We start from the raw sequence: 20,052 nt of genomic DNA on the forward strand, positions 1-20,052 counted from the left end.
GAATCTATTTGGGTTTCATGTAGAAGGTTGGAAGTTGATTTCTACATCAGAACCAGAATCTCTCTCCATTGTTGTTAATTCTTTATCTTTGCTATAAAACTCATGTGTTTCTCTGCCTGGCAGAGCTTTTCATCCAGACTTGGATTTTTTATTTTAAAATATTTCCTGGTTCATGCCTGAGTGAAACTTATAAACTTATTTTCAGAATTACAATCCATAAATGTTTTAAGAGTTATTTAACAAATGACTTGAAGTTTACCTGATTTATCTGACTTTAGATCAGCCTCTTGCTGATCACTGTGTAACTCGAAGCCTCTCAACGCATTTTCTGTTTTCACATTAAAGCTACCTTGTACAATAAATTGAATCCTCATTAACAATCTGTATGATTTCCACAGGTTGAAAATGTTCTGTTATCTGTTATTTACACAGAACCAAAGTCCAGAGAACAGGCTGATATCAGAGGTTAAAGGCCACCGCAGAGGAAGAAGTGATTCTGCTGAGACGGCACCAAACCATGAGGAAGAGCTCGAAGACAGGAAGGTAACCGAGGACGAAGGATTTCACAAGCAGCTGTACGCACAGAACGATCAACAATATCTGCTGTGATAACGACTGGATGGCTGCTGTCAAACACTGAAGGTAAAACCTGAACCTGGTTTCATCATTTTATCCTGTCTGGGTTTCTTCAATCTTCTGATGGCTGCTGATCGTGACGGGAAATAAAATGTCTCATGAGTTTGATTGGGATTTTCTGGGCTAAGAACTTCCTCTGTGAGGTTGGACACCAAACATGTCACAACATTGAGAGATTTTTCATTCCCAATATCTGTGACATCAGATGGTGCATTCAGGGACATTCAGGAAATTCAGGTAGCAGGCTCTGCAGAATACATGAGAGATGGTTATTGCTCTTTTCAAGTAATTTCACAAGACTGAATTATCTTTCCTAATAAACACAGGAACCAACTGCCAACAATATACACACTCTTCAACAGTTCAAATGTCTGACTGAAAATAGGAAGTAGCACCTTTGCTCCCCAAATGTTCCTTCTCAGGTATCAATCTGTTTTCATAGCTGTGAAGGTGAGTAGATCAACACTGGATCAGATCGATCGTCCTGCCTTCCCTTCGTCTCCCAAGAGGGCAGAAAAACATTTTACTGCTCTACTTCCTGTTGAGTCTCTAACTTTAACTTGCATTTAACTAACCCTTACCCAGTAGGAATATGAGGATGTTTCATTTTCAGTCCTTTGGAGGAAAAATAAGTTTTCATTTGAAAAACCTTTTTTCTTTTTACAAGCAACATTTAGGTTGTCACATTTGGTGCCAAAATGAAAGTTAATAGTTAAGGTTAACCACTATAATGACCTTCACCTCTGGAGATTCTAGGCTGACCCAAATGGGACGTCCTGCTCCACCACTTTTGTTAATTCTCAATGTCTGAGTAAGATTTATTGAAACCTGGTCAGGAATTAAAATGTTTTTGTATGTAGAACAAAAGAAATGCTCTTTGTGTACTTTGAAGGCCTTCTGTCCCATTTTGACATGAAATGGAGGAAGGACTGGACTCAGGTGGTACTGCAAAAATGTTTTTTAATGGCGATATCAAAAGGGTGAAAAAGTCCAGGCAGCACAGGCGAGCAAAGACAGAAGGTCAGGGTTAGGGGGCAAAGGTGTGTTCATGGGCCCAATACAGGTGGGAATTTACAGCCACTTTTACATAAACACCATTTAAAATCTAGTAAACTGCCCGGTTACATAAAAATTAAGAGTAAGTCTGGAAATGTTCTTCAGCTGATAGAAGGCCGACTTTGTAACTGTCTTTACATGTCTCTGAATGTTCAGGGCAGAGGTCATCCTGATCTTTAGTTTCCAGCTGGAATAACAAAGTGGAGACACAGGCAGCCCCTCCCAACTGGAAAATGAAAAGACAGGAAGAAAGAGGAGCAGGTTGAATTCGTTAAAAGGAAAGGAAACGGAGGACAGGAGAGAAAAAACAGAAAATAAAGTTTTTGCAGGATAAAGCCAGAAGAACAAAATTAATTCAATAATGAGGGGTCAAAGGTCAGTGACACTATGAGACTAAGCAGCAGGACTACAGCAGGTTAGCAGCAGTGCTTTATCATCCCGACCCCCACTGGGAATTCGGATGTGTTCAGGGTCCACAGAGCTTTAAAGGCAGCTTGTCAGAAACTTTACACTGCAGATGAATCAACAATTGACCTGGTTGATCAATTAAAATCAATCCATACTGAGCACGTCTTTATTCCAAAATAAAACTTTTCCGGAGAAAGTCTGAGTTAAAAATAGAAAAGATGAGTGAATACAGTGTCTAGTTCTCCTCTTCTGTTTCATCATTAGTATATATTTTATTCCAGCTCAAGAAACACCCAGAGGTTGTTCTGATCCTCCTCATTTTGCTCCAGCCCAATCCGGACCTGCAGTCCAGCGTCTCCGTCTTTCAGCCACTTGGTTTCTCTGTGACGATGGCGACCACTTCACCCAAAGACAAGTAATTCAGAGAATGACTTTATTTAGACTTCTTTAGGTAGGATGCTGTAACATGAACACAATCATCAATACTTAGTAAAGATTTGCTACAAATGTGAATGTTTGTATAATTAAGAGAAAAACTGTTGTCAAAATGATACATAACCTGACTTGATTAACTAGCTAAACTCAGGATAAATCAGTTTTAACTTTCAGTGATCTAGCTCTTGAGCTCTCACTGACAGCCATTGATTAAATCATTCAATTTTATTTCTTGCAGATATTTGGCTGTGTGGGTGATCTTCTTCATGCTTGGTCTGGGAACATTGCTGCCCTGGAACTTCTTCATGACTGCTACCGTGGTGAAGCATCCTCTGCTTTTTATGCACAGACTTGTTTTGACATTAGCAAAACCAGAGAAGCTGAAACATTGTGCCTGGGTTCTGAATAAATGTCAATGAATTTGACAGAATATAACAACATAATTTTTCACTCTTCACCGCCATTGTCGCTTTGCCTGAACCCCCAGTTTGGACCTGCAATGAATCATGGGATATGGTGGACCATGAAAAGAAGAACACATTTGGAGGAGAGTTTGAATTTGGAAAGGCTTTGATTATTTCCCTACAAATGTCACCTTTGAAGAAAGCAGCACCTGGATTCAGACTCAGGAGAGACTGGCTGAGTAGAAAAGATGTTGGCATCAAGCTGAGAGCCTGATGCCAACATGTCGATGTGCCCTTTAGCAAGACACTTAACCCCAAGTTGCCTTTCAATCAGTCTATCAATACATGAATGTGAGTGGGATTGGCCAAATGTGATTGGAGAGTAAAGCACTTTGAGTGGTTTGTACGCTGAGTGTATTTACTTTTCCATTTAAAGTGGCGCTGCAGCATCAAATGACCAACAGAGGTCAGTGCTACCAAATGATCTGTTGTGTGAGCAGCTTTTTGTCATCCCTAAAAGGTCTGACTGGGATGGATGCAGAGGGTTGAGACTTCCTGTTGCTTTACCACAAGTTGCCTGCCGATGTGTGTGGGTTTGTGAGTGTGAATGGCTGAATGTGTCTCTGGTGTAAAGTGCTCTGAGGAGTCAGTATGGATGGAAAATAGCAATTTAAGTTCAGGCCATTAACCATCTGGGTTCACAAGTCCAGTAAAGGTTCTCTTACTGAATCCAAGTCCACTTATTGTCCCACTAACAGTCTTCCTTTGACCAAAACTCTTTGTACGTGAACAGAGGTTTTATTGTCCTTGCAGTACTTCAGGAATCGTCTGAAGGAACCTTTGCCCACTGAGGTTTCAGCCAATCAGAGTGAAGCAGCAGGTCAACATCAAAGTGTTCTAGAGACCAAATTCAACAATGTGATGACGCTGTGCGCCATGTTGCCTCTGCTGCTGTGCACCTGCCTCACCTCCTTCCTGCACAGCCTGTGAGTACTACACAGGTACTACACAGGTACTACACAGGTACTACACCAGTAATGCACAAAGTACTAAACAAATACTACAGTAGTACTAGAGCAGTTTCTAGGTCAGAGATGTGTGGTAGTTTAATTCTGTAATGTGGGCAGATTTACGTTCAGTTGGACGTTCAAGTTGCTCCAGTTACAGAAGCAAAGGAAAATCACCAACGACTACAGACTTGTTGCCATGACAACTCCCATCATGGAGGTCCTGAAGAGACGCCTGCTGGCCCACCTGAGGAAGCAGTCTGCTTATCGCCATGGAGACGCCATCATCCACTTGCTCCATCAGAGCCGCTGCCACCTGGACGGAGCAGCAGCTCTGAGGATCAGGTGCAGCTTCAGCCTCACCTGGCTCTAGAAATAAATCTGATCTATCTGATCTATATCTATGGCTGCCTCTCTAACAGATCGGGGGTTGAACCAGGAGGCAGCAGGAGAACCTTCTGTCATTTACTCTATTCTGTCCAACCATGACCGTCCTCTTCCTCAGACTGGCCTGGAGAAACAGAGTGTCTTCAGTCAGAGGCTCCTTCACTCGCTGTAATACAGACTGCTACAGGAGATGTTTCCTGCTAACACCCATCAGCATCTATTTCAACTCTTTAAAGAACCGTGGATAATATGAGTTACAACAACATTTCATCACCGTACAGCTGCTGCCAGAGCTTCTCGGATCAAAAATGACCACAAGCTGTTCAACATGAAAACATTAAATTCAGCTGATATGTTGTAGAAACCCAGCAATCATCATCATACCACTATGTATAAATCAAATGAACGTTTTTCACACAACAGGACAAAGGAAGGAATCGTTAGAAAAATGTGAACCTAAAAATGAATTAGAGTGATGACTTACAGGAAATGTGATGAAAAATCAGGTCCAAAACAAGGAAAGACAGAAGGAACCAAACAGGAACCCTAAAACAATCATGACTTAAAAAATCCTTCTGTTGTTTTTTTTGCAGAATACTTCAATCTAAGCAGTTTAGTGTCAGCGTTTCACCTACAGAACATCAGTCCTGCTTCACAAACAAAGCTGGATTTAATTTGTTCTCGTTCTGTCAGCGTTCCTCAGCGCCTGCGTGTGATGGGAAGCCTCTTCATCATCATGTTTGTCTTCATCATCACTGCTGTCCTTGTCAAAGTTCCTCTGGAGCCGCTGCCTTTCTTCTCCATAACCATGGTGAAGATAATCATCATCAACTGTGAGATATTTATTTGATAATCATTTGATGTCTTGTAGCCAATATGGATGGATGGATGGATACCCAATATCTCAATGTTAAACTCTGAGCATCTAAAAGCCTAAGGTCGTTTCTCCTCAATGTTCAGGATAAAATATGAGAGTCTTGCAACAGTGGACAACACAAAAACACGCACAAATTACTAACGACTTTTTTTGGTACTATAACCATTAAAAAATCTCCCCTTCAGTTCAACCTTATCAGTGGAGACTGGAAGGATTTGGGTTTTTCTCTGTGTTGATTTGAGTTCCTGTCTCCCCTTGATGGTTCCCAGGTGTGTCTTGTTCCCTGATTACCTCCCGTGTATTTAATGTCACCTGTGTCTCTGTGTCTCTGTGTCTCTGTGTCTCTGTGTCTCTGTGTCTCTGTGTCTCTGTGTCTCTGTGTCTCTGTGTCTCTGTGTCTCTGTGTCTCTGTGTCTCTGTGTCTCTGTCGGGTGTTTGGTTCCAGTCTGTATTGCTGTCTCTGCGTTTAGCCAGTTGCTACCAGTGATGAGCCTTAGCCTTCCGCTCAGCTGTGCTGCCTGGTATTTTGGGCACCGATCATTAAAAGTATCATTATTCATTTAATCCTGGGTCTACTGCCTGCTGCCTCACCACAAATCATGACAGAGACACATTGTTGGCATTATAAAATAGCTGACAATACGTTTTGGCAAAGATCAATGTGATTTTCACTGCGTTGTTGTTAGCAGCTCCTGAAAGGAACTAAAAAAGTTACTTTTTTTTTAAATTCACATTTTTATTAAGGAACAACAAGGAGGATGTGTATCTCCTCTATTTACAAAAGGTGGTACAGACATTTACTAGCATCCATTCAGTTTATTTCATTGGTCCATACAACATACCCCTTCCTGTGGTCATCCTACTTCCGGTATGATTTTTTTTTTTTCCTTCATCCGCCCCAGGAACCTCGACTTAGAGGAACGGGGAGAAAAAAACAACAAACAAACTGGTACCACGTCGTAATAACTTTCTCGAACTGTAAAACAGTAAAAAGTTACTTTTATTGTAACTTAGTTACTTTCCAAATCAAGTAGTGAGTAATCTGAGTTACTTTTTCAAGGAGTAATCAGTAATCTGATTAAAGTTACTTTTTCAAAGTAACTTTGCTATCACTGGTTGTTGTCATTAATCCTTAATTTCTGAGACATAAAAAAAACCTCATTGCACAAATATTGATTGAAATGGTTAGTATTGGAGTTAATAATCAGATACAAAAATGTTTTGAAGGATTTTTTTGGTTTCTGAAACTATTGCATGATTAAACACTTCCCGGGTCAAATTGATCCAGGAACATTTTTGCTGTATCCCAGAAACAAACAGGAGGATTAATCAGAGTCACTGCTTATTAAACAACAAACCAATCAGAATATTTGTTCAAATACAACTTGTGGCATTTCTTACCAGGGGAGAAATGCTAAAACACGAAAGGTCACACAAATACAAGCTCCTTCTTTATGTGAGCAGCCAGATGCAAATTTGATTTCAAAGTCAGTCGCAGGAATAAGAAACTCTCCAGATATTGTTTTTGCAGAACAAAGCTGAACTCATTTAGCACCAACTACTCCAACAGCCACATCCACCCTGCCAGGCTCCCAAATGCAGGAACATTTATCCACCAGCATGGAGATCAGAAGGTAACTGTGGGTTAAGTGCTGTCGAGTGCAAGAAATTAACAAAGTCCAAACTTTGTTAAAAAGAGAGAACAAAACACAGACTGGGTGTCATCGCTGATATTCTAAAAAAGCTTATCAGATTAATACACATAGTGAGAAAAATGCAACCTTTAGTTAAAAACCAGTTTCAGGCAGAATATTCTGTGCCTAATAATAATCAGTCAGTCGTTGGGTCTGGTCTGTCACTCTGGAGGTTTGATAGTTATTTACTTATCACTTGTTGCTCGGCTTCTGGAGAAAACTTGTGAAGGCTAGAAGAGAAACAATGACTCTGTAAGTCTGAGTAAAATATAATAAACTGATTAAACATTGTAAGATTAACATTAAATAAACTTTTAATAAAAGTAAACATACTGTGAATAATTATTTTATTCCACTGTGCCTTGCTCAATGACGCACTGACAAGAAGCAGGGATGAAACTGGAATCAAACACATAACACTGAATAGTGCTAGAGCCCCAGAAGACCAAGGGTTAACAAACTCGGAGTCGTTCTAATCAGCTTGTTGAACTGTTGGTTATGTTCCAGCGTTTGGAGCGGTGCTGCAGGGCAGTCTGTTTGGGATGGCCGGTTTGCTTCCAGCGTCGTACACCACTCCCATCATGAGCGGCCAAGGACTCGCTGGAACCTTCGCTGCTGCTTCTATGATCTGTGCCATTGCAAGTCTGTCAGATAAGCTTTCAATAACTGATTTGCAAGATAGCCTTCATGTGAAATAAGTCTTTGTTGATCACAATTTTGACAATAGGATGAATACATGACAAATGATCAACATCTTAACTGTGTCACTTCCTCCAGGTGGTTCTGAGCTGGAGGACGCAGCATTCGGTTATTTCATCGTAGCCTGTGTTGTCATTTTCCTGTCCATCTTGTCCTACGTCTTACTGCCCAAACTGGTAAAGTCAAACCGGAACAACAACTCTCAGCAATATTCTTTATCAGTTTGTTTCAGAGCAAACCTTAAGGGTTTGTCAAACATATTTAGGCTTTTTTTCACATGGCAAAAGTATATATTTAATTTAAAGCGTGGCTAACCCCCCTGTGAAAACATAGCCAGCCCTAGACAAATTCTGAAAAAGGTGCTCATAATACTGCACCTGTAAACACATAAGTAGCACCCTTAAGGCCAATTTACAGCTAACCTTCAGAAACAAGTCGATGTGGGGTTTAGTTCCTCTTGAAGACAAACTCGATGGAGATGAAGGAGATCAGGTTGGTGATAGAAGATCTGTATTAAAACAAAAACTACATTTATCATTGTTGAATCTTATTGTTGATGTTCTTGTTGACTTCCTGTTGTTGGTGGAGATTTACACAGGTGTGCGCAATATGTTAATAAAAGGTCACAGGTTGCTCTGGTGAGCACTGCAGCACTCAGGTCAAACGAAACTGAAGGCTATGTTGTTTTTCCAAAGTCACGACCAGACATTTCCAGTCCCTTAAAGATGGCAGCGTCAACAATCAGAAGAACTGAAATCTGTTTGTGTCTGACCGTGGATCATAAATCAAGATGCAATAATACGAAACAGCTTCTATGGTTGATGATTAATATGTGAAAAAAACTTTCATTTCAGACATTTTTCCAGTTTTATCAAGAAAGGAACAGAAAACAAAGAACAGATGATGAGCAGAATATCATCACTCTGATGAACGCAGGTATGGAGCTGAGATTATTTCTATTATTCCGATTATTGTGAGTCACATATGTTGGTGTTTTTGTTCAGAGAATAAAGATGCTGCAGCAGATGAGAAACAACAAAGCATCTCCATGATGAAGATCTTCAAGAAGGTCAGACACTAAATCCACATGAATCTGTTTTAAAGTTCATCGGATTATTATTATTAATGTGCGATAACCACACCAACACCTCCGCCGGACCTCAGCAACTGCCAACAGAGAAAAAAAAAACAATTAATAAGGACAACAACCCAAAATGTATAACAAAAAGAAAACAATATCAGCCCAAATGAATAAATAGTTTTATAAATAGTTTTAAATAGCAACAAAATAAATTAAAATATCCGAAGCCGGTGTGACCCTCTGGCCACGCCGTAACAGGAGGCGACCTGAGCGCATGCCAAACACCACTTCAATTAGGGCGTGTAGCCGCCACCACAATCCGATGTTGATCGGTGATGCGCAGAATCCGGGATACCAACAAAGCAGCAATAGTAATATGGGGAGATCTCCTAATCCAGACAAACTCATGCACACACACACTCACAAAACGACGATGAGGAGGAGAGCCGCACAGTAGCGCTTTGCCATCTCAAGATCAAAGCAGCATGCACTTGATGTTATGTTGCCTTCTGACTGTCAAAGTCCATGAGACGCGAGTCACAGCAAAAGCTTGAGGAAGACATGTGTGTCCGATTGGGCGCAGCAGCTTCTTATAAACCACGCCCACTTTGCCCAACCAGAACCTCACACCTGAAAGCTATTTGTATAGCAATACATATATTTCTATACCACTACATTAACATATTTTCCAGACTATAGAGCGCTCCTCACTATAAACCTCATTCACAGAGCTTTTTTAAAATACTGGAAACCTGCATATATAAGCCGCTTATAGCCTGAACCGGGCTATAAGTAGCTAATATTCCAGCCACTCTGTTTTTTATAAATCTGCTGGATTTATTTGCCTTCATGTCGACAAATTTGTGCCGACTAGCGAACACTCAGACTGACATGCTGTGGGACAGAGATGCAAGTTGGATGTGATTCTTGCTGAGAATGGTAGTCCAGCTGCAGACTAAAACTCTCTAGCAGGAACAAATCGATCCTGGAGAAGTTGCTCGTTTCGGTTCAGTGGAACGACCACACTAATTTGGATGATTGGAATTAACAGAGATGTATCGGTGAGACTTTAGGACAAATAAAAAATTTCAATCTACCCGACCTAAAGCTCTCTGTATCTGAACTGGCTCCCCTGTTAGCCTTGACTGGCTGGATATCTCAAATCTCCTGGAAGATATGTGAACATGAGCCCCCTGCTCTCCTCACTGCTTTCTAAAATCATCCATGTGACTGTGGAGCAGAGCGCTCCCAAGGACTTGCTCCTAGATAACACCATCATATCAGACTGTTGCCTGGGAGACCGAGCTGCATGGTTTCATGTTTGTACACATGCAACACGCAAAAACAGCAAACAGATACACTTTCACTCATGTCTTTGTCTTATCTTAATGTAGCTACATGTGCATACTTCCCTGATTCATCTATTCCTTGTCCTGTTATTTTATTACTTTTAAAAATTGTGGAGTACTTATTATTTAGACCAATATTATACTTTCTAGATTATTATGCAGAGAAAATTCTATTAGTTTTTCCAGAAAAAACCCTTCTAGCTTATGATTTTGGAGTACTTCTAATAATCTTGCAACCCAGAAAAATAATTAGAATAAACCTTGAATCCAGAGAAACTCATCTAGAGAAACTACTCGTTACCTTAGATTCTCATTTAGGACCATCTACTTAATAGAATCAAACATGGAGAACCAACATTTAGTTTTATGCCTCATAAATTATGGAGTACTTGCATTTACCTAGCAACCCAGAACAGGAGCATATAGTTTATATACTTTTTAAACTGTGGAGTACTTATTACTTTAGACTAATATTTAGCTTATTATCATCCAGAGAGACTCCTTCTATCATAAATTATGGAGTACTCATAACAGAACCATCTAGTTTAAATATTCGGTACTGTACTGGTCTGGACTGGTTTTATTTGGGAAGCATGGAAAGTGGGATGGATGCGGAGAAAAGACGGAAGACGAAGTCGGACTGCAGATGGACTGATAACTGACTACTTCATAAGGGCTGATGAACCTGGGAGAAAATTTATTTGGCATGGATTTCAAAGGGATATCCGAGCAGAAAGTCAAATCTTTTGTCCAGGAGAATATTGTGGAGCAGGTGTTCTCTTCTGATGAGCATAATGTTTGTTCTGTTCAGCAGTTAGGTTGAATGCAGAGATGGTCCTATTCCAGATGTTTCTGCAGCAGCGCATGTGATGTTGGACTGAAGTGACTGCGATCTCTCTTTTGTCAGATGGACAAGAGAGAGGTTGGTAACCTAAAGAGATTTCAAATGGAGACAAACCATTAGCAGCAGAAATGTGAGTATTGTGAGCATATTCTACCCATGATAGAAACTGACTCCAGTCGGATGGATTGGTGGAAGAAAAGCATTGGAGGGTGGGTTAGGGTTCTTGATTCATCCTTTCTGTTTGGCCGTTTGACTGAGGGTGATAACCAGAAGTTAATGTAACCTTTGCTTCAATGGCTGAACAGAAATGTTTCCAAACTTGTGACATGAACTGAGGACCTTGGGCAGAAGGATTTCTTGATGGATTCCATGTAAGCAGAAAACATGTTTGATGACTAGTTATTGTTTGAAAGGCTGTGGGGAGTTTCCTGAGAGGGATCAGATGGCAGGTCTTGGAAAAACGGTCAATGACTGTGAAAATAGTGGTCATACCTCTTGAGATGGGAAGTCTGGTAAAAAAGCAGATGGCGATATGCGACCAAGGACGCTTTGGTATAGATACTGGTTGAAGAAGACCATCCGGAAGTTGATGAGATGGTTTGTTACAAGCACAGGTAGGACAGGCCAGTATGTATTCTTTTACATCCCTTTGAAGAGAGGGCAGAAACGACTTAATCAGGAATGGTGATTATGATGATTAAGGTGATTAAGGTGATTATGGTGCGACTTGTACTGGGATAAGCAGAGAACTTGGCGGTGTGAATCCAATGGATGAGACGGGCTCGGACAGAGGGAGGAACATAAAGTTGATTGGTTGGTCCAGTTCTGAGGTCGGGTTCTGACTGCTGAGCTTGGTGAATGATGTCCTCGATTTCCCAGGTTACTACAGCTACAGTACAGCTGGGAGGAAGGATGGACTCATCTGGTGAGTACACTCTGGAAAGCGCATCAGGCTTGATGTTACTGGATCTGAGGAGATAGGAAACGGAGAGGTTAAACCAAGAGAAAAACAATGACGAGTGGGATTGACGGGGGTTAAGTCTCGTGGCAGACTGGAAATATTGTCACGATTTGAGTTTCTCTGTGTGTTTATTTCGAGTTTCCTGTGTCTCCGAGTTGTCCTGTCTCCCCTTGATTAGTTCCCTGGTGTGTCTCGTTCCCTGATTACCTCCTGTGTATTTAGTATAACCTGTGTCTCTGTGTCTTTGTCGGGTCCTCATCTCATTTGGCTTCTAGTCTCTGTCGTCTGTGTGCCCAGTCTGTCGTTTCATCCTTTGTGTAACCAGTACTGCTTGTATCTTTTCCGAAGTAGGCCTTGCCTGTCCGCCCTCAAGAATGAAACCCAGGAAAGTTACAGATGGCTTTTACGTAGTTTGTTTTCAAGGAAGCATTGTAGAACCAGACTGACGTGTTTCTTGTGTTCTGTAATATTTTTTGAATAGATGAAAATATCATCCAAATAGACGAACACGAAAACGTTTTTAAGACGTCTCAGAGAACATCATTAACCACAGCTTGAAAAAAAATTCTGGGGCGTTGGAGAGACCGAACGCCATGACCAAGTATTCAAAGTGACCTATGGGAGTTTTGAATGTGGTTTTCCACTCATCCCCCTGGCGGATGCGGAGTAGGTGGTAAGCAAAGAAAAAACAGTCGCTCCATGAACAGGTACTAATGCTGAAGAAAGAAGAGCTAAGGGATATTTATTCTTAATAGTTATTTGATTTAGACCTCTATAATCAATACAAGGTCTGAAGAAACCATCTTTCTTCCCCACAAAAAAGAACCCCGCTCCTAAGGGAGAAGAGGAAGGACGGATGATGCCAGTTGCCAGGGAATCTTTGATGTATTCTTCCATTGCCTCATGTTCAGGTCGTGAAATGTAATATAGGTGACTCGAAGGTAATGGAGCGCCAGGCAGAAGGTCGATTGTGCAGTTGTAAAGGTGATGGGATGAAAGTGAGAGAACCTTTGATTTGCCGAAGATGGGAGCCAAATTGTGATAATCAGGGGGAATGAGAGTCAAATCAGGTGTATTAGCCTCCTGATGAACGGCCAGTGGTGGACTTGGGGGAACTGGGGAGCAGAGACAAGAATGACATTCATGTCACCAGGATTCAATGTGCAGCTCAGACCAGTTGATGTGGGGATTATGGTTTTGCAACCACTCGAAACCTAGAACTTAGGAAGAGTTAGCTGTGGGGTAAATGTGAGTAAATGATATCAGTTCCCAATGATTGTCAGAAATGAGTAACTGTAACGGTTTAGTCATGTGAGTGATTTGAGGCAAAGATTTACCATCCAAGGCGGTTACACTGACAGAAGTCAGGAGTTGAATGGTTTCTAGTAATATCTGCTGTATAAAGGCTGAATCAATGAGACTACATTCACACCCCTAATCAATCAACAAAGACAGACTGAGGGAATTGTTGTTGACAAATAGTGTCGCCGGGAAGAGAAGTCTTGTCTTTTCTCAACTGGCCCACCAGCCTCCTCGTTTCTACGGGCAGGCCGGGGGTTTTGGCAAAACAGGACAAGTGGCGATGAAGTGGCCAAGGGATCCAAAATACAGGCACAAGTGAGAATTCATTCTTTTCTGTCACTCCTCAGGTGATCACCAGGTACGACCAATCTGCATAGGTTCAGGATCTGACTGAGTCTGTGAAGGAGAGGGCAGTTGAGAAGGAGATGGACCCAGAGAGAAGGTAACTTTAACAGATGGAATCCTTCTACTTTTGTCTTTATTTCTCTCTCTAATTCGATTATCCAAGTGAATAGCAACTGAGAAAAGTTCTCTCAGTGTGCTGGGTTCATCTTGAGTTGCTAATTTATCTTTAAGTGAATTGTTAAGGGCATGGAAAAGCATACTCTTTACAGATTATTCGTTCCACATGGATGCCGCCGTTTTAATCCTGAAATCCACTACAAAATCTGCTACAGATCTCTGTTTTGTTGTCAAAAGGTTTCTTGAATCATATGTCTTGTCTGACTCTTGGGTAAATGTCTGCTTGAATTCAGTGAGGAATTTGTCAAAGGTGCAGCAAAAATCTGTCAGATATTTAAATCTGGCTTCAACTCATTCTAGAGCCATTCCCATCAGGTGTGAAATTATAGAAGAAATCTTAGCAGCATTATAAGAGAAACTTTGAGGTGAGTGATTGAAGGCAAGGGTGCATTGTAAGAGGAATTCACCACAGCGATTTACTTCACCTGAGTATTTTTCCGGGTTTGGTGGACGGACTTCCGAACACACGGAGCGGACTGGAGGAGTTGGAACAGGATCAGGAACTTGTTGAAGGGTCCTTTGTAAAAGGTTAACGAATTCATCTAATGGCTGGTTAGAGGTGTCCAGTCCAGGATCAGATGATAAGAGGAGTAGGAGATCACTGGAGGTAGATGGTGGTAGTATGTTGGAGGGCAGACAGGTAATCGGCAGACTGGAGGATGGGGGAACGGGTATTCGCCAGTATGGATGAACAAGCAGAGGGATCTTCTTGAGATGGTCTTTGGTCACCGGACTGAGGGACTCAGGCAACTATGGGTATCTACCAAGGAGCCACGAGGGAATCCTGCAAGGAGGTCAAAATCAAAACACTGGGTTGGCACAATTGTGACACAGTAAGGAACCACCAACTGTGGAGCAGTGGCTCAGTGTCCAAGAAAGTTTTGTGATGAAAAATAAAAAAATCACACGCAGACTAAAATTGCAGGAGGATCAGTTTGTTGTAAAATGGGCAAAATGGACTATAGATATAAGGATGACGGCGATCTGAGCTGGCGCACACACGTGACAAATGTATGTGCAAAGGTTCACCAGCGTCTCTATTTTCTTAGACGACTTCGATTGTGTGGCATTTTTAAAATGATAATGTTGATCTTTTATAGGGCAGCCATCGAGTCTGTTCTTAGATATGGTGTTACTGGGTGGTTTGGAAATCTTATTGTTAAACTAAAAGCTCAAATTCAAAGCCTGGTGAAGATGGCAAGTAAGATTATCAATACTCTGGATCTATCTTCCCCACAGCACCTGTTTGATCAGCTCAGAACATTTTGTCTGATGGGTCACATGGCATCAGAATATGTTCTTATGAACTCTGGGAGAAGGTTCAGGTTCCTCTGTGTAAATAGAACCATTTGAAACATTCATCTGTACCACTCTCCATGAACCTGATAAATGGCCGACCAGCGGGGCCTGGACAGAGTAACAGGCGGTCCAGACGATGACCAACATTAGCATTGTATGTGAGTGGAAATGGTACTGCCGATCTGATATTTGTGCTCTTATGCAATTCTTGTTTTTATTTATTTTGTTGTTGTGTTGCAGTTTTGCCCCTGTTTCCAAGATAAATTTCTCCTATGGAAGACTAATAAAATGATCTTATCTTATGACGACGCTTCTGTAACCAGACAAATGGATAGGCCTATTGATAACAAACATTATGTATGTAAATGTGCTGATACCTCTTCACTGTAACTGTTCAAAAAAATGTTCAATAAAAAATAATACATTTTTCATAGCAATGGAGTGATTATGTTCCTCTATGTTGCAGTTTAATGAACAGTTTATGATGGTTAACTCTGTCAGAAGCTTCAGATGCTTCTAAAAACACATGCTTCACTGATACATAAACCAGTAGCTGAAACCCAACGTCTTCCTTCTTCCTGCGTTTCAAACCTCAGATTTGGATCTTGGCAACGTCGGTCTGCTTCACCTTCACCGTCACCATCGGCACGTTTCCCGCCATCACTGCCGACACGCGATCCACGCTGGCCGACGGGGGAACCTGGGGTCAGTCTTCCATGTTGACTGCATGACCTCCACATGACCTTCTGGCGTCAGTACTCCATATTGGTCACATGAGGTCTGCCTGGCTCTAATGACTCTCCCGTGTTTTTTCCGTGTTCCCGGCGCAGAGCTCTACTTTGTCCCCGTCAGCTGCTTCCTGCTCTTCAACCTGAGCGACTGGACTGGGCGGAGCCTGACCGCCGTCTTCATGTGGGTGAGTTTCTGATTGTTATGGCGCATTTTTGGCCTGTAGGGCCTCGTCGGATCTGAAGATGGCGTTTGTGCAGCCAGGTAAAGACAGCCCGGTGCTGCCGGCGGCCATCTTGGCTCGCATTGTCTTCGTACCTCTCTTCATGCTGTGCAACGTTCAGCCCCGCTCCCATCTGCCCGTCTTCTTCTATCACGATGGCTTCTTCATCGCCTTCATGCTCCTCTTCGCCTTCAGCAATGGCTACCTGGCCAGCCTCTGCATGTGTTATGGACCGAAGTAAGAAAGCAGCAAAACACACTAGCCGACGCAGGCGCTCTGTTTCCATGACAACAGACTGTATTTAATTCTGTTGTTCTGCAGGAACGTTCTTCCTCATGAAGCAGAAACCGCCGGAGCCATCATGGCGTTCTTCCTGGCTCTGGGATTGGCTGCCGGAGCCGCCATCTCCTTCCTATTCAGAGTACTGGTCTGACTGGAACCCCTTCATTTTAACATCTAAAGAGCAGCACATATTTAAATCTACTGGAGTTCACTAAATGTTTTAAATGGAAATAAAATGTAGAAAGTCAGATTATGAAGAAAAAATGAATCAAATCCATGAACCTGACAGGAGTGGAAACAGTTCTAGTTATAAAGAATTTAGTTTCATGTCTGTGTAACCCCCATAAACTGCTGATCTGTCTGTATGTTTAATATGTTTGTTTTGTTAGTTCTCAGAATGTCCTGTAGACCAGTGGTCCCCAACCCCCGGGCCGCGGACCGGTACGTAGACCAGTTGGTACCGGGCCGCACAAGAAATAATTAAATGTTTCCATTTTATGCATTATTTGAGTCTGGAGGATCTTTTATTTTGAAAATCCTTTAACCGGACTCTCTGGGTTCCGTCTTGGCGCCAACATTGAGCCACAAGCAGCAAAATGGGTCAGAACCAGATCAGATTCAGATAAAGTTTCTTTATGAAGGGAAAAGGCCCAGAGAAGAGACAGGAGGATGGATTTATCCAGTAGGTGATTCCCACAGTCCAAGCTCTGCATGATATGGTGACCGGATGTTAATGAGGCCATGAAGCTTCAAACTGTTTCTCCACTAGAGACCAAGAACCCTGAGCATCAGCAACACTTCTGGTGTCTCTCATCTCTCCCAGATGGACCGTCTGGTTGCAGAGAAACAAGTTCAGTTCTCCATTAGTCCTTATCCTGAGGCCAAATGTTTGTTTTTGTGGAGCATGTGTATCTTATTTTGAAGGGATGTGTAGACGTTACCATAGCGACCAGAGTCAGAGAGGTTAGGGCAGTGGAGAGACGAGTTGAGTAAAGCTTGTGAGTCTTAAATCTGGTTCATACGGCACGATTTAAGAATTGTCGGCCGATTTTCCAAACCTGTGTGACCACAGAGCCGATGTACAGGAGGTTCGATCGGTTCCTGAGTCCAGCCACACGGCAGGAGCAACACACTTCACACGAACCGATTCCACTCACAAGCATCCTGATTCTAGAAGAAAATCCCATAAAATCCCCAACATACCATATGTGAATTTAGAATAAAGAAACACGGATGATAATGTAGAAGCAGCAGTGATAGTTTGTGGACTCATTTTAAGCAATAAAAGATGTAACAAAAAGAAAAGACTCTGGATAAATGACTGTGTGAGCAGCTGCTCTCTATAGTTGAGCATGTCAGCTGTTTGGGATTCCCTCCATGCTTACGTCACTGCGTTCTCGCTCAGCTCACGGTCAGGGAAAACCCCACAGGCTGCAATAGTTGGGCCAAGACAATGTTGAATATGGCCGATTTTAGATCGGAGCGGTCTCAACGTTCTACCGACTGGACCAGATCAGTCGTGACACACCTCACAGTACAGGAGGATCGGTTACAATTATTTCAAGAGACAATCTACGACAATCAGGGGTGTCCCCCCCCTTCCCTCGGGTCGCAGTAAAATTGCTAAGCCCTGACCAGTCCGTGGTGGTAAAAAGGTTGGGACCACTGCTGTCGAGGGCACTACACCCACATTTCTCCTGCCGGTATGAGAAGAAGGGCAAAGAGAGGGGGGAAGAAAAAAGGAAATGGCAAACTAGACCAGAGGTGTCAAACTCCAGCCCTAAAGGCCCGCTGTCCTGAAGTAGAGAAGTTACTATTCATAAGTGCTGCTGGGATACCAAAATAATCTGTTTATTTTGAACTGGATAATGTATATTCTGTTCTGGGATTTCTCTGGTGAGTCTGTTGTTTTATGGCTACCTAGCTGGAGCTAATGTTGCTCAGTTTTTTTTAACTGGGAAAAAACCCCAACCGGAGTATAAGGCTTCGCTCTGGAAGTAGCATAGCTCTTATTTTGTGGTGAAGTGATGTTTATTAAGTAATTTCTTTATTACTGAGTGTTTCTGGTTTATTTTAAACGCCAATTTGATTTTCACCAAGAAGTAACCGGTTTCTGCATACCTGCATGATCGGTTAACTCTCTGCATGCAGGTTGTTGTTTTTTTTTGGAGGGCCGACTTCTGAACGAGCCAGTGGAGTTCCAGAAGCAGGACGGTCCCGCCGCCATCTTTGTGACTCGGACTGAAGCCTGGAAAGACGGAGGGACCGGTGCTGCTGGAGCCTGATCTTTTGCTTGGACAACAGATAAGCTCATTTAAGAAAAAGGGGCCCCAATCCTTTATTTTGTTTCATTCCACAAACTATTTGTTCATGAACATTTTCAAAACTGACAACTTATGTGCACATTGACCGAACGACTGACTGAACTGTTATATTGAAGGACTAACTGGAATATGTCATTTCTTTGTTGAAATGAGCTTTAAAGCTACAGTTTAGAAAACCTACCCTCAATTTTCAAAATATTAATTTGATTTTTCTATAAGTGTGGCAACCTGGGGTGGATTTTCTTTTTTTTTTATGAAACCCAAATGTAAGACATTAAAGCTAATATGGGAAACCGACAACGCCACCTGGAATAACTCCAGGAAAATAGAATAGTAAGGACACAGGTAAGTTCTACTGGAAATGAGACAAGATTCAAATAGTTCTACAACAGTCTATTAAACTTCAATATGCTTCTTTTGTTTAAAAATATTCGCAATAATCTGCAATTGAATGGTTAAAACAGTGAATGCATTTTTTATGAAATTGTTTATAATAAAATGTTTAAATTTCAAAAGGAAACTGAGGCTTACCAGTGGGGGGGGAGTGGTGAGAAAAGGGGCAACATCCAGTGAAGAAAAGGGGTCACTATAGGACACTACAAAAACACAGCAAACAAAAAAAAGAATGCGCTCCAACAAAAGACACAAGAAGAGACACCGTCACCAGAGAAGCCTCAGATCCTAAAAGAAAGAAAAAAATTGAACAATATGAGTAAAACAGTGGTACAATAGCCCTACAATGTTGCACTTTATCCAGATGGTAGTGCCATCAATGCTCCCGGCAGCAGGGGACAGTTCAGGTAGGGCTTTTAAAGCATTTCTTTATAGGCAAAACATCAGCGAGTGTCAATCCCAATACAATGGTGGTCAGAAACTCATCAGGAGGCTAAAAAAATAGAGCAGATCATCAATACAACTGCTGATGAAAACTATTATTTATGATAGCCGCTTACCTGTTGCATTACCAGGCTGCCAGATAAACGGAGTCACAATTCTGCCTATGGAGCGCAGCTGTAACAAAATGCTATGTAACGGCTTTGTTTACATGGGATGGATGTTACCTAGCCACCCTAGCCCTTACCTTCCCGGCAGCAAGCAAACAAAGAAAGGAGGCTAACCAGAGCAGACCAGTTTGCATTAATGGTTACAATTAAAGCTGATAAACAAAGAAACAGCCACGCTTACCCAGCATAGTTCAGCAAACAAAGGAAGCAGAACGATACAACGTCATGACGCAAGCAGCCTCGCGGCAGGTGGAGACCTGCTTATATGCAGCAGCCGAAATTGGTCTTAAAGTGGCAGCGTACCATTTATGCTGCTACAAAAGGGTGGACAATATAAGTTTTATTCTTAATTTTATTAAGGTAATTAGTGTTACCTGGATTTTTTTTTTTTTTTTTTTTTTTTTTTGGGGGGGGGGTAAATTTGAGTTGTTTAAACTTATATGCTTACCATCCTCCTGTGTGACCCTAGAACCAAAGTAACTTTGCTACTGAATTTATTGCTAATTAAAATCAGTGTAACCCTTCTCAG

General features: G+C 41.9%; 1 protein-coding gene and 2 long non-coding RNA genes across 7 annotated transcripts; 1 reads left to right on the forward strand and 2 right to left on the reverse strand.

The window, feature by feature from the left end:
* Nucleotides 1-461: 461 nt before the first annotated feature.
* On the forward strand, nt 462-18,086 carry LOC122829527 (equilibrative nucleoside transporter 1-like). Its single transcript, XM_044114151.1, has 13 exons — nt 462-642; nt 2,382-2,515; nt 2,774-2,855; nt 3,753-3,925; nt 5,027-5,166; nt 7,412-7,546; nt 7,682-7,779; nt 8,458-8,539; nt 8,608-8,672; nt 15,558-15,666; nt 15,792-15,877; nt 15,951-16,150; nt 16,235-18,086. The coding sequence occupies exons 2-13, from the start codon at nt 2,490-2,492 to the stop codon at nt 16,344-16,346; spliced, it is 1,308 nt and encodes a 435-aa protein (XP_043970086.1). The 5' UTR covers nt 462-642; nt 2,382-2,489; the 3' UTR covers nt 16,347-18,086.
* On the reverse strand, nt 7,467-8,534 carry LOC122829529. The gene is made up of 3 exons (XR_006370387.1): nt 8,026-8,534; nt 7,665-7,776; nt 7,467-7,548 (listed from the first exon to the last, which is right to left on the reverse strand). It is a non-coding gene; the product is annotated as an uncharacterized LOC122829529 (long non-coding RNA).
* LOC122829528 lies at nt 8,679-19,772 on the reverse strand. Of its 5 annotated transcripts, none has more exons than XR_006370384.1 (4): nt 19,705-19,772; nt 19,051-19,200; nt 11,611-14,446; nt 8,679-11,524 (listed from the first exon to the last, which is right to left on the reverse strand). It is a non-coding gene; the product is annotated as an uncharacterized LOC122829528 (long non-coding RNA). The 5 variants fall into 5 exon arrangements; XR_006370386.1 differs by having other exon boundaries at nt 8,679-11,130; nt 11,217-14,446; XR_006370385.1 differs by having other exon boundaries at nt 8,679-10,964; nt 11,049-14,446.
* Nucleotides 19,773-20,052: the final 280 nt, after the last annotated feature.

This window comes from Gambusia affinis, linkage group LG04 (assembly GCF_019740435.1).
Source record: "Gambusia affinis linkage group LG04, SWU_Gaff_1.0, whole genome shotgun sequence".
NCBI lineage: Eukaryota > Metazoa > Chordata > Actinopteri > Cyprinodontiformes > Poeciliidae > Gambusia > Gambusia affinis.

Excerpts from the sequence above, each read along its gene's own strand:
- LOC122829527 (XM_044114151.1), top strand. The coding sequence starts at position 2,490 with ATGGCGACCACTTCACCCAAAGACAA. Across the intron at positions 5,167-7,411 it reads GAAGATAATCATCATCAACT|CGTTTGGAGCGGTGCTGCAG; the intron begins GTGAGATATTTA and ends GTTATGTTCCAG. Across the intron at positions 16,151-16,234 it reads TGCATGTGTTATGGACCGAA|GAACGTTCTTCCTCATGAAG; the intron begins GTAAGAAAGCAG and ends GTTGTTCTGCAG.